The sequence below is a fragment of the Neomonachus schauinslandi genome, chromosome 4 (genome assembly GCF_002201575.2).
Source record: "Neomonachus schauinslandi chromosome 4, ASM220157v2, whole genome shotgun sequence".
In the NCBI taxonomy this organism is placed as follows: domain Eukaryota; kingdom Metazoa; phylum Chordata; class Mammalia; order Carnivora; family Phocidae; genus Neomonachus; species Neomonachus schauinslandi.
The window spans coordinates 90,633,251-90,647,704 of record NC_058406.1 but is presented as its reverse complement, the minus strand read 5'-3'; the positions used below and the strand labels follow the sequence as shown (position 1 = coordinate 90,647,704).

The 14,454-nt window shown below is 53.8% G+C and overlaps 1 protein-coding gene across 1 annotated transcript; it reads right to left on the bottom strand.

Moving 5' to 3' along the window:
• Positions 1-1,130: 1,130 nt before the first annotated feature.
• GPR61 (G protein-coupled receptor 61) lies at positions 1,131-2,810 on the bottom strand. Its single transcript, XM_021690240.1, has one exon. It carries the CDS (start codon positions 2,484-2,486, stop codon positions 1,131-1,133), a length of 1,356 nt encoding a protein of 451 aa, XP_021545915.1. The 5' UTR covers positions 2,487-2,810.
• Positions 2,811-14,454: the final 11,644 nt, after the last annotated feature.

Below are 14,454 nucleotides of genomic sequence, written 5' to 3'. Positions count from 1 at the left end.
TCTCCAGCCCAGGGCTGCAGATAGGAGAGAGATTTAAGTCTTTGTCACTGAAGCTAATTTTGAGAGCGATGAATGGGAGTAGGGAGGCATTTAATGGACCATAGAAACCCCACCCTTCCCATTCCCAACCTTAGTCTCTTGTACCCGATTGTCCAGGGGGCTGGAGGTGGGTCACTGCCATGAGGAGAGAGATCAGGGAGGCCACTCCTAGGAAGAAAAAAAAAGATTTACAGTATTATTGGTCAAGGTGATTATTTGGCCTCTCTGTATCCACCCACCTTAGCAATTCAAATGCTAACCCCCACCTTCAGCCACCCAACCCCCAATCTTTCCACTCCTTCATTCTAAAAAATAAGGAGAAAGAGCCATCCTGTTGTATCCTTGCCTTTGCTGAGATCAAGCCGGAAGCTTGATCTCCCATGTGCAGGAGAAAGACAGCAAAATAGAACAGAAGGGCTGTTCCCAGAGGGTGGGAGAGAGCTGCAGTCAGCTCTCCTGCCTTCTCCTCTTTGTACCCTGCTTTTCCCCTTGCTTCTGGCCAAACTTGGGAGAGGAATATACCCAGCTGGCCCTCTCAGTTTAAGGAAACCTCAGGTCTAAAACTAGAAAATGATCCATTAACTCAAATAAAGCTGTACTTTATCTAGGTTTTTTTAAACCTAACAAGGAAAGGAGAAGACACAGGTCATTTTCTTACCTTGCTTGGGTACAGTTACTGCCCTGGACAATTACACTGAAAAATGAAATATCCTAAAGAATCCCCAGGATAACTCCAAACCTGGCCTGCTGCTCTATATCCTCCAACTCCTACCCTTAGGGAGTCTCTCTGCTTCCTGAGGCATGGAAAGTTCGTTGGTTGAAAGGAATCATCTCACCTTCGTGACCCTTTATTCTCATTACCATCTCACCAGGTTCCCTCCCCCAGTAGTCAAGGATCATAGCCATGTCCAAGGCTTTTGCCACACGTTCATCCTGTTGGCATTGTTCCTGACCCAGAAAACACTAAGCAAAAGCTGTGTGCAGAGACCCCAGCCCCAGCCCCTGCTAGCCGGGAACAGGTGATCCCACAAGGTGTTCCTTCAGTCATAAGTGGCCCCAGCCCCATCTCCCTCCAAGTGGCCAGAAGCCCGTCATGATTCTAGTCGAGGTGAAGGGGCGGGACGGAGGTAGCTGTCCGACATGATGATGTCGCTGGTGAGTTGTTGCTCCAGGAACTCAGAGGTCTCTTCAGCTATCTGGCCTGGAATTCGAAAGTCCACAGCAGGTGTCTCTTGCTTGGGGCTGGGGAGGGGTCGGGAAACCCAGGACTCCGTGGGACAGCCTGTACCCTGAAGGAACTGCAGAAAGTTCTCCTCAATGGAGCCCTCCCGGCTAGGTAGCCTCAGCTCCTCCTCTGGAGCCGGCTTGAAGAAGCAGACAAACTGCTTGCTGAGCTCCCCCCGGATCTGCCGGTTGAGACATCCATAAAAGAACGGGTTGGAAGTGAAGCAGAAGTAGCCGATCCAGGTCACCACGTTCTCCACCTGCCCAGTCGAAATGGGCTGAGCACTCAGGGCAACGTAGAGGTGGAAAGAAAAGTAGGGCAACCAACAGAGCAGGAACTGTCCCCCCACGGCCAGGAGGACCACTGCAGCCTTCCCTCCCCCGAACGTCCGGTGCGGGGTGGTCTGGGGGGCCCCCGAGCTGGTGACCATAGTGGAGCGGCTGCTGAGAGACTCAGAGCGTTGCCGGGGTGTCTCCATCCATGTGGGCAGCGGTCCGTGCTGCATGGCAGCCACTCGGGCTACTCGGAACATGCTGCAGTAGACCACAAGGATGAGGAGCAGAGGCAACAAGAAGTAAAGGACAGCAAAGACCACCACAAAAAGCTGACAGTAGGCACTGCGGCTCCATTGGAGTGAGCAGCCTGGGGGGATGCTGGGAGCTCCCTCCTCCCGGGAGACCCTTCCCAACACCGGCACAGAAGCCATGGCCAAGGCTTTCACCCACACGCCCACCAGCACAGAGGCCACCAGCCCCAGCGTCATGCGCACCTCGTAGCGCATGGGGTGGACAACGTAATAGTAGCGCTCCACATTGATGGCCGACACCGAGAGAATGGCCAGGCTAACAAAGCATATGCTCAGGAACAAGTAGAGGCGGCAGGCGACCTCCCCGAAGAGGTCATGGTCAAAGAGGGCAGAGCTGGAGAGCATGGCCAGGGGCATGAGGGTCAGGGCGGCCAGCAGGTCCACCAGGCAGAGGTGGAAGACAAAGACAAATTTTCGGAGGGCGGGTGTCTTGGCGATAACAGCCATCACAGAGGCATTGCCAGCCACAGCGATCAAGTCCAGCAGGAGCATGAAGAAGAGGGCCACAGATTCCGAGGCCACGTCCCTCAGCCCCACCTCTGGGACCCCACTGGCCGTAGAGGGACCTGGGGTTTGAGGGACCCTCCCCAGAGTGGAAGAGTTCCCTGATGACTGGGGGATGGGAGAGGCCTCCATGGGGCCGAAAGAGGACACCCAGGGCACCTCCTGTCACAGGCCCATCCCCCATCCTAGTCCAGTGACCCTGGGATGGCCAGCCCAGGCCCAGGCTTGCCAATTTTGTGTGGGGGGAACGGGGGGGAGAGGGCGCCTCCTGCTGGAGCCTCCCGGATGGGCTCTAATCGCCGGCCTTCCAGGCTGGGCTGTGCATACCACCGAACTGAGCGCTCAGAAGCTCATCTCTCCTCTCTGGCATAGAGGTGGCTCTGGTCTGCCTTGGTGACCTCGGAGAAGCAGGAGACGTGAGAGATGCCGGAGCCTCACTCACTCAACACCACCTTCTGAGTGGTCTCTCGCTCCTTTTTCTTTTCCTTGCCTCTGTTCTCCATACCCTTCTCCTCTCTCAGGGACTGTTATCCAGAGATTCTAAATCCTCTCTCTCCCTCTCCCAGGGTCCCACTGAGCTCCGGGATAGTGCCCCAGTTTTCAAGTTGCTTATGTAAATTTCCTGATTTCTTGTCTCTCAGAATGGCAGGAGCTGTTGGGGAGTAGAAGGGACACGAGATCTGGTTTCCAGGCCCAGGTCTGGGAATTACTGACTCTGTGACTCTTCTGGACTTCAGTTTCCTCGTGAAGGCATCTGTAAAATGAAGGGAATAACAGCTACTTCATGACTGTGTTTGGAGGGTCCTGTGAGACTTCATAACAATACTACCCATAAGCGCTCACATTTATAAAGGCGGTTTCCAAATACCAAACCCTGTTCTAAGCACTGTACATAAATAAGCTCATTCTAATCCTCACACAACTTGTGAGGTAGGTATTACTCTCATGCCCATTTTGCAGTTGGTGAAACTGAGGCCCAGAGAGGTCAAGTAACTTACCAAAGGCGGCAAGGTCTGGGTACGTACCCAGGTGCCCCGGCTCGAGGGCCAGTACTCCAGCCCACCTGACCGTGCCCTCCACAGCACCTGGAATGCAATAGGCATTCAGTGAATAGTTGCTGAATCTGAACCATCTCTAAAAACGTCTGTCAGTGCTCTGGGGTTACCACTGGGAAGAGATCCCCTGAAAGGGGGAAGGACTGTGCTTTAGTCTCCTGTGACATCACCATCCTCAAGACAAAGAGCTGCCATTTGGGGGCTGCTGAGAAGGAACAGTGAAATCAAAATGTCCCAGCTGGAAGGAAACTGGGATGTCAGCCCATCCAGCCTCCACTGCCCCCAAAGCAGAAGGGCATAGGTCACTCGAAAGCTGCCTTTCTTCACCCACTCATCAGCTTCTCAAGGCCACTGTGCCCCTGCAGATGGGAGAGGAAATGCTCCTAACCTCCCACTCCCTGGGTCCCCAGATCTCTGATCATTGGAGCAGATCCCTGGCCCAGAGTCCTCTTGGCCCTGGACTGTTAGCACATTCCAGAGCAAGGAGGGAGAAGTAGGTGTCTGAGATTGGGTAGGTCACTGTGACTGTGGAAATGGTTGAGTATAAAGCAGAGAAGACAACTGGAAGGAATGGGGAAGGGAAGAAGTCTGGGGTTTCAGCATCTCTCATTTCTCCTGACCAAATGGCAGATCAGATGTTTCATGTGTCTCATTATCCATATTAAGTTTGCATATAATTGAAATAATAATGCAATTAAAAAGTATTTTTATTTCCATAGCCGATTCTTGCAATCCAGTTTCTCCCAGTATACGGTGGGAAAATATGCAAATTTGAGGCAAACTATGGACATGCCAAGTCTGATGGGCCGTCGGTAGACAAATCCCAAGTTCCCTGGATCACGGTTTCCTCGTCTGTAAAATGGGAAGGTTGAACTGGATGACCTCCAAGGTTCCCATATCTGACAACATTTGATGACTCTGTGAGTTCCTGGGTTGCTCAGTCTAAAAACCCATCAGTTCTCTGACTGCGATAAAGTGGACCACATGGGGCAGACCATCCACATTCCCTCCCCATAGTTACAGCCTTACAACGACACTTGGGTTTGGGCATTACCATCAACCATGCACGAATTTAACTTCAAGCATGACATGCATGCAATAGGTGCTCGATATAACTTTGTGAATCAAATTCCAACTGGTTTGTTGAGTCCCTGCCCTCCTTGATACCTGCTCCAAGCACACTCAGTAGGTCAACTGTGTGTTAGCCCGGCGACTCTGCTCTGGAAAGGGTAACCTGGTCTCCTGGACTTGGCGCAGCCCTAACTTTGGACAATTGCCTAGGGATGTGCCTCTCTGCAGGGATAACAGGAAGCTCCTTTCACAGTTAAAATAGCCACATAGACTCAGGGTCTACAGAGAAGGTGAAGAGAGGGCTTAAAAGCGGAGACATCAGCTGCTCATAAGACAGTCTACCAGGAAAAATGCAGAAAGCAACGCTAGGAGAGGCATCCTTGCCCCTTACTCTCCATGCTGTGGCTTCCTCGTCCCTTCCACCTGGGAGTGGGGCCCAGAAGACGTGGCTCTGAAGCCCTGAGAGCTAAAGGAGTAAAGGCCCTCCGCGTCTGCATGGACATCAAGAGTCTGCCAGCAAGGCCCACCCAGGGTCCCAGACTGAGGGAAGCAGACATGGTTTCCACGTGGAGATGGAGGGGATACCGTGCAGCCATGATGAAGCCCTAGACAAGAAGACATTGGACAATTCTCATTTCCAGAACCCCCTCGGCCCGGCCAGGATCTCCACACTGACTTCTAAATTCCAGGATTCCCATTTCCGTCATAACAGATGGACCAACATTCCTGCTCGCCAGCATTCCCTCACTGATGGATGGGGGTTGAGGAGGGGAGGGTTGTGCATCACAGTGTCAGGGGGGAAGCCCAGAGAGCCTCACTCCACTCCTAGCTCACATCATCATGCCTTCTCACACGCTCTTGTCTTCCCACTGTTTCCTGCCAGCAAGCCCTCCCTCACCTCCAGGATCTCTCAGTACCTGGCAGGCTTTGCCACCATAGGGGCTCAGGTCTGGCCCCCTAGACGGGGCATGGTCAAGTTACAAACATCTTTGTGTCAGGATGCAAGATGTGCATAAGTGCCCAGCCTAAGGCCACAGAGGTGTCGTTGGGATTCGCATGCACCTGTTCCCCAAATACAGAGCTTCCCTCCCAAGGATCTGAGCACGGCCTTCCTTCAGACAAGAGCATGGCCCTCCTAAGCCAGGGGGGATCTCCAGGGGGCAACCACACCTCTCCACAGCAGAGTTGCCCACGCCCAGGATGCAGAGTTGCCCATCAGCCTACATACCAACGGACCCATTCCTAGGATGCGGGGGACCCATCTCTATGACATGGAGTAAGACAGATGGGGAACCCTGTCTGCCTTAGGATGTGGGTACTCCCTCTGGCAGGAGATCAACGCCCATCTCTGGGCTTCAGAGATGCCCACACCCCAATACTGCCTTTGAGAGAACTGGGAGCCCATCCCTTGACGAAACTGCCCAGCATAAGGTAGGGTTGGCTGGTCCTTGGGACACAGAGCTAGGCTCCTGCAGAGTACCTCAGCACTCACCATCAGGCCCTGGGACTGGCCCCCATTCCTGGCCTAGTCAGCAACTCCTACCTTGGCTGAGCAGCTCCCGGCTCCCATGTGATTGCTCCTCTCAGCTGATGCTTCTCCAAGGCTGCTGAAGCCTGAACCACTGCAGTGAGCGGTGAGAGGCAGCCGGCAGAGCAGGATGCTCCAAGAGCTTCTGGGTCCTAATGGCCTCCTGCTTCCCACCCAGCCACTTGGAGCCACTTCTGAAGCAAGGAGCCAGGCACCAGTGCCCCCAGGGAGAATGCTCAGGGGTGGTTCCAACCCCCATCACGTTTCTCGGGGTGCTGGAGTGGGATCTCAAAACCCTCATGGGGCCAGGTGACTGGGGGCAGGAGAGACCCTCCTGGCCAGCCTGATGAAGTATAAAGGGTACTCGGAGTCAGAAAATCCAGATTTAAGGATTTTCTTAAATCCTTAAGTGGCTCTGGCACTTACTAGCTGTATGACCTTGGGCAAGTCACTTCCCGTTTCTGGCCTTGGTTTGTTCAGAGAGAATATAGGATAGATGATCCTGAGGCTCCTGACAGGCCTGCCATTGTATGCTTCTGTGTGACATCAGAACCAAGATGCTCTTGCAGTAGGCCCGTCAGGGGAGACACAGAGTACTGGGGTTAGGCCTGGCAGGGGCCAAGGTTCCAGGGTCCGGCTCCTTTGACAGCTGCCAAATACGTACAGCCAATAGGTTCAGGAGTAGCATTCAGGTTTGAAGGGGAGCTAAAGGCCTTGTCCTAACCCTGCATTTGTCCCTCAGAAAGCACGTTACTATCGGTTTCTTAGATTGTATATGTATATTTGGTGTGGGCTGGGAGAACTGATGGAAATGGGGGGATCTAACATCCCCATGAGCCCCCACATGTGGTGCCACCAGAACACTGTTCCCTGAAGACAGACAGGCACCAGGACCTCGGGAAGGCTCAGATTGCTCTGGATCTGTAGGACTGGACTGAGCTGCATGGAACACCATCCGTAGAGGGCCCAAGGCCAAGTGATGAGCGTTTTGGGAGTGAGATGGAGGCGCAAGGCTTCCCACCATGAAGAAACCCTCAGTTCCCCTAGCTACGTGACTGACACCCAAGGATAGGATCCTAACATTGCAGAGCTGTAAGACACGCTACAGGCTGAAGCATCCATGTTTCTGAGGCCGAGAGAGGTGAAGAGGTTGTCCAAAGCCACGCATGGCAGAGCCGTGAGCCTAGGCCAGGAATTCAGGCGTGATACCTACTCCAGAGCCCTCTGCCCTGAGACTTACCCGTCCAGAAACTCCTTCTGCCTCCAAAAGGGAAGAAAGACCAGACTCAACCCAAAGAGCCATGAGAACAATGACTTATTCAGAACACCCAGAGAGGGCAAGGTGGCTGCTCCGGGCCCCAGGTCAACCACGAAGAGACCACCGACCAGCCCAGAGCTGAAGCAGTGATCGCCAGTATCCCCCAAAACCCTTTCTTGGACTCTTACAAGTGCCAAATTCTTCACATACAGTACCTTCAATCCTCACACAAGTTCTATGAGGCAGCCTTTATGCACCTTATTTTACGGATGAGGAAATGGGAGGCAGAGGTTAAGTGACTTTCTCCAGATCACACAGATAGGAAGTGCCAGAGCCAATATTTGAACCCAAGTCTGTTTGAAGCCAAAGCATTTACCCCTTCCTCCATGCCCCCAGGACCTCTCTGGAGACCTGACATGAGACTCTGGGCTGAAGCCCTAAAGCCTATTCCATAGAAGTGGCCATTGCCTTCCAGGAAACAGCCGAAAACAAAACACGCACCTTAGTACAGGGAAATCAAATTAAAATACCAAATGTAAACCTGTAGACAGCAAAATGGTCTCTATTAAACCCTGTGCCGCCATGTTGGCAAGAACATCTTGAGATTAGTCAAACCCTCTGGGATCGGGTAAAGCCTGATCAGCACCCATATGCTTCCTGAGGGGCCCAGCCAATGGCCCCCCTCCAAGGACTGAGAAAGAACCAGAGCAGACACAGGCTCACCAGCACAGGATTATAGAAAGAGCACTGGATTGGGAGGAAAACCTTGGTTCTAGTTGAGCTCTACTCTACTGGTTGGTGGTAAGACCTTGGCCGGTGAGTTGGCCATCTGTGCCTTAGTTTTTCTAGCTTCCTTAGTTTTTCTATCTCTAAAATGGGCAACAATTCTTCACCCCCCAGGTTATTGAATAGGGATAGGAAGCCTGCAATACAAACATATCCTTCTTTTCAGGCTTGGGGGAGCTGGTACAGTTTACCCTGGCTGGCCAGACAACTGGCATGTAGCCAGCTGGCCAAGTCTCCAGGTCCTGAGGCCCCTCCCATAGAGCCGTTAGGAAAGGTGGTTCCAATGAGGCTGCGGATCCTGGAGCATCATCTCAGTTGCTGGAAGCCATTTTGGCTTGGGAGTGGGGAGGGAGGGGAGACTGCCTTTCCTGGCCTTGGGGCAGCTGATGATAATAATACAAACAGTAGGGGCGTCTGGGTGGCTCAGTCAGTTAAGCATCCAACTCTTGCTTTCCGCTCAGGTCATGATCTCAGGATCCTGGGATCGAGCCCCGCATGGGGCTCTGCACTCAGTGGAGAGTCTGCTTGAGAATTCTCTCTCTCCCTCTCCCTCTTCCCCTCCCTCTGCTTGTTCTCTCTCTCTCTCTCTCTCTCTCTCTCTCTCAAATAAATAAATAAATAAATCTTTTAAAAAAATAATAGTAAAAACAGTAATGATGATGATGGTGATGATACTAGTTTTGGGGCGCCCAATCGGGGAGGCACTTCTTATGCTGTATCTCATTAAATGATCTCAGTCAGGCTTTGGAGTATCTGTTGACATTACATTCCCCCACCCCACCCTACCAATCCCTCCTTTCAAAGGTTAGTGCAATGGAGGATGTGGGAAGACAGAGGTGGAGAAACTGGGGTGGCCCCACAAACCACATCAGAGATCCAAGGCCCAGCATGCTGCACACATGCCCAGGAGTGGACTCCTGTCACATTGGGGTCAGTGGTACCTCTCTCCTCAGTGTTGTGGTGGGGCCCCCGGTGCTGAGGTCTGATTTCTCCATCCCAGACTTGCTCCTTGGGGTGGCCCTGTCCTGCCCTTGGCCACCAGCACCTCTTGATGGGGTCACGTCCACCCCCAGCCACCCTTTCCTGCGCCTGAAGAGAAGATCAGGAAGCTAACCAAGTTTCTCTTTCATCCATCCATCCATCCACTTTTTCAATAAATATCTATCGAATGCCTTTTATGCACCCACAGCCCCCCTCCCGGGAGCCCCTCACCTGCTTAGTGGCACCCACTGCCCTCCTCTGTTGTCTCTGCCTCTGTCGAAACCTGCTCGCAGGAAAGAGGCTGATAAATCCACTCACACTGATAGCAGCTAATGTGTTCTCTCTCCCAGGGATATTAACAATTTAACAGGGAACAAAGGGAAGAAGCTGAATGCTGGGATTCCAGCATCGACCAGGGGTGTCCCTGAGATCCCACAACACAGGCTGTCGGTTCAACTGCCTGCTCCCCGCAGCCTGGGCTTCCCCCCCAGGACACCAGCATCGCATCCTCTCTGCACCCCCTACATCCACATGGACACCCAGCTCTCCCCACGCGACAGCAGGTTCACAGCTGGACCCGCCCCACTGCAGCTCCCGGCTGTCCAGAGCCCCTATGCCAACACCAGCCATGTCTGCTCCCCAGGCCCCCACCCCCTGTGCCCACCATCTGGGGGCCAGGCTGAGGGGGCTGCAGAGGAAAGCAGAGGTGAGAGCCTTTCCATTCCCTTTATTCCCCCACAGTCTGGCCTACACCCCCTGCCAGGAGCCAAGATCCAACAGTATATTCAGTCTGCAGCTGCCACTGGTCATGTGAGCCCATTGCTAGGTTACAGGGACCCAAAAATAAATCCTTCCCAACCAGATTAGAAACTGGGGGCCTTGGATGAACCAGGCTCAAAAAAGTGGCAGGAACACCCACAGTGCATGTGCAGGCCAGGCCTGCTATGAGACTGGAGAGCCTTCCCCATACAGCCCCCCTTCATCCATCAGCTTGGTCTCAGTGCTGGATCCCCAAAGAAAAATTACAGAAAGCTCCTGGGTCCTTGCCGATTACACAATAAATCAGTCTGCAGGGGGAGTGGGCCTTCCTCACTAGCAGTCAGGGACTGCTTGGGCAATACCCCTCTCCCTCTTCTTCCCTGCCAACCTCCCCACCATCTGCCTACCCCTCGCCATGCCCCACCCCACCTCAGTGCGCTTGCAAAGCACCATGAACCATTGGCCCTGTGGCCTGTGAAGGCTTCTGTATCAGTTGTCCTTTTCCAGACTCAGGGAGGGGAGATCCAGCAGGACACACAGTCCTGGGCAATTTTACAGAGTTTCATGACAATCTTCTGAGTTAATTTGAGTCATTCCATTCATAAATGTGGGGAGTGAGGCTTAGAGAGGTTAAGTGACTTTCTCAGAGCCATACAGTTGAGGAGCTGGGCTTCAAATCCCAGATCTGTATTTACTGAGTCTGGGGATGTGGCAAGGACGAGGACAGGGAAGCACAGCAAAGGAAGGGGAGTCCCTGAAAACCCTGCCCTGTGCTCTGATTGCTGGGCACTTTACTCACTCTGAATTGGGCACACTGTCTTCTGCTGCCCCCAACCTCTACATCCTCTGAGTCAGGCCGCAGCTTTGGGCTCTGTCACCTTCTCTGGGGCTGTCCAGGACCTAGTTAGGGTCATTCCCAGTGCTTGGTCCGGCTTGAGTTCTGCTATGCTGGTGCCGTGGCAAGTCTCTGACGTGGAGGGCATGTGCAACTCACCATCGATCAGCACCCCTCTACTTCAGAAACTTGACATGGAATCAGCATAGCAGAACTCAAAGGGTCATAGGAGGTCAGGTACCTATTTAATAGATGAAGAGGCCCAGAAAGGAGAAGCAACTTGCCCAAGGCCACCCAGCTGACCAGTGAAGGAGACCAGAATTCAAGCCTCCAGATTCCTACTCCCTTTTCTGCTTGTCATTAAGGTTGCAGACAGTTGGGGTCCATCAGACCTGATGCTGGGGTCCAACCTGTGGTCCCCTAACACCTGGTGCCCTTCTTTAACCCACCACATCTTCAAGGCCCGCCCAGCTCCCTCTTCTCTTCAGCAAAGTGCCCCTCTTCCCCAGCAACTTCTGAGCCAGACCCCCCACTTACTTCCCTATACAGGTCCTTGCTTCCCCATTCTGAGCCCACTCCGATAGTCTCCTAAAGCTCTGCAGCACCCCATTCCCACCTCTTTCAGCTCCCAGCCGCCCAAACAGCAAACTCCATTTCACCCAATACAAGAAGTGTTTATTGAGCACCTACTATATGCAAAGCTCTGTGTAGGGGGTGAGAAGAAGGGGTACAAAGATGAAAGGAATACAAACCCTGCCCTCTTGGTGCTTACAATCTAGGATGGGGATGAAGCAGGTTATAAGCTTCCAGGGAGAGTCCAAGTGCTGTGGAGATTTAAAGGGAAAAAAGTGAACCCACCCCCTCAGGAAATCTGGGCAGGCTCCGTGAAGGAAGAGGCATGGGTCTTAAAGGAGGGTAGGATTTTAACTGGCAGTAAATGAAGGGGGTTGAGGAAGAGGAGAATCAAGGAGGAAGGAGCTGGTCTGGAAAAAACATGGAGACAGGCAAGTTTAGGGAATATCAGGGCACTGTGACTTGTCCAGTTTGACCGAAAAATAACCCACGTATTGGGAAGAAAGGAGAGTAGACAGGTAGGTTGGCCAGGCTGTGGGTGAGCTAGTCTGAAAAGCCAACACAGCAAAATGTTCTGAGCAGGGAAATGAAGGGCTTCCGATGTGCCGTCTTCTGTCTTTTTAGTGAGTCAGGCAATAAGTATTTACTGAACTCACAAGTTCCAGAGTGAGGGGTTGAACTCCAGGCTGGGAATGGTCCTTGTCCCTCGGGCCTGGAGGAAGGAGGGAAAACAAACAGGTCACCAAGGACAGTGTGTCCGTGAACATACAACACAGTCAACTGGGAGGAGAGGGGAGGTCAGAGATGAAGCAGTGAGATCAAATGACACTCGTGCCCCCAGGTGGGGCTCTCAGAGCGACCTGCCCGTCCATTCCGTGTGGAGGAGGTGAAGGGTGGAGTGGTAAGGTCATTTGAGCGCCTGGAAATTCTCCCCTCTAGATTCATGATGTCATAAGAAGCTGCCCAGCCTGATCTGCAGGGACACAGCGCCCTGGGCCACCCAGCTCCTCATTCCTATGCAGGAATGAGGTCCAAAGAGCCCGGCTGGGTTTCCCAACTTGGGCTCCACAGAGCACGCCAGCAGGGCCTGGTCTCTGACTTGGGGGCTGGGGGCGCCCCTGATCTACATTTCTGGTGCAGTCCCATCTAAGCAAGGGGCCCTCACCCCATCAACCCCGTTGAACCCTCAGGCAGCCTGACCCTTCCTTCTGCAGGCTGGACGCTGCTGGGCACAGAGATACAGGCCCTGTGGCCTCTTTCCCAGACATTCTCTTTTTCTACAAAGCCCTCCCCATGGATTCCTGATCCACCTAAACACAGGACCCCCCCACATTCGACTCTTAGGCCCCTCAGTCCAAGGAAGGGCCAGGGCTCCTCAGGGATTTGGAGAGATGGCTTCTAAGTGGCCCCTCAGAGGGCGGGTGATGGTCAGCCTGAGGACCCTATTAGAGAATGGTGTGTGAAAGCTCGGCCTCTCGATGGCCTGGCCTGGAAGGGTAGCCCTGCAGGGTCTAAATCCGCCCTGCACTAGGGCGGGGGTCCTTGGAGAGACAGGGCCTGGGCAGGGAAGAGGAGCCATCCTCCAGGCTGCCCTGATGGCCAGCAGCCACAAGAGGGCAGTGTTGGCCACAGAGACTGAAGTCTCCAGGGGACAGGCTTCTACCTTGGAAAGCCTGACGGGTTTTGTCTCTCCTGGGGGACTTGCTGTCCTGTGCGCCCCGACCTTTTCACCTCTTTGACTTCCCACAATGTCTGCTGGGAGGTCCAAGCAAGAGGGCCAAGGTCCCAGGAGAAAATCCCTCTTACTCCTAGGAGGGGCTTAGGAAGAGATGGACAGACTGGCATCCTGGCAGGAGCACTGAACTTGGAGTCCAGAGGCAGCATCCACACAAGTGAGCAGTGCACTTGGGGCCACTCTCCTAATTTCTCTGAGCCTCAGTTTCAATGGAGGGCTTGGGATAGGCTTGTAGATTTCCCTAAGGTCCTTTGCAACTCTAGACTTTGAGTCTGAGTCAGCAGCTGTCCCTGAGAGGCTTCTCTGGCCAGGGCCCTGACAGCTTGAAAGATTCAGGGCCCTGGGGGCAGGGGGCAGGTGCAAGAAATAGCAGTGCGCACTTCTACTTTCCACAAACCAGGTCATTCCTCTGGGAATCACAGTCAGGAAGAAATGCAGTGCTGGGACCAGGAAGGGGCCCCAGAAAGACACCCCCCAAGCAGCTCCAGTGGACTGATTTGTATATGACTATGTGAATAGTAGGAAGGCTGGAGGCTGCCTGAAGAATGTCACCAGCTAGGCCCAGGCTACCCAAAAGGCCTTGGGGCCAGATTGGGCTGCCTAAAGTGGAGACGCCAGAAGGCTTAGGTCCCTCCGTCCCAGGCCTTTGCACTCTGGACTCCCCAACAGTCACCTCCTCTCCTCCCCCCTACATTGCTCTGACCTCTGCTTCCAGCTCCCTGCCCATACCCTCACCCCCAGAAAGCAGCACCCACAGCCTGGATTCTAGGGGAAGGTCCTTGCCCAACTCCAGACAAGCCCTGTTCCCTGTGCCTCCTTGACCCCAGCCATTCTCATGACGCCTGTAATTTCACACCAGGCCCCTGGACACACAGGCTAGCACCTACCCGGATGGGGCATCTGATCTGGTACCTGGGGCCTGACTCTACCCAGCACAGGGTGTGTCCTGCTTCTTGGATCCCAACCCCTTTCTTCCCCATGGCCCCATTTCTCCCTTTTCTGTCTCTTCTTTGGCTTCCCTCCTCTGATCTCTCTGGAGAATTCGCTCTCGGTTCTTAGGACTCTCCAAGTCCCAGGGCCTCTTCACCTTGGGCCTCTGCTGCCTACCTCTCTGTTTCTTTGCCTCAGTGAACACCTTTCCCTTTCCATCTCTCTCTCCACCCTCACTTCCTCCTCTGCAGTGAGCACATTGAGAATCTGATCCACCCTTCCCTGGACTGAGGGTATAAATAGCAGAGGGAGCCCGGGCCAGGAGCCAGACTTGCTTGCAGCCTCTTCCTTAGAGTCCCAGGGCTGGGCATGCAGGACCAGGGGTGGGGAGGGTCCCAGGCAGGGTCTCAGGGGGTCGGAGGGTTGGGATTGAAGGCCACTGTACAGAGTGATGACAGACCCAGATGGAGGGAGGGGTGTGACAGCATGCTGGGACTCTGAAGCTTCCCCTGCAGGCCAGGCTCTCCCCACCAGCCTATCTACCCCCACCTGACATGGTGATAGAGTCCCTGCTTCTGCTGCTAGAGAA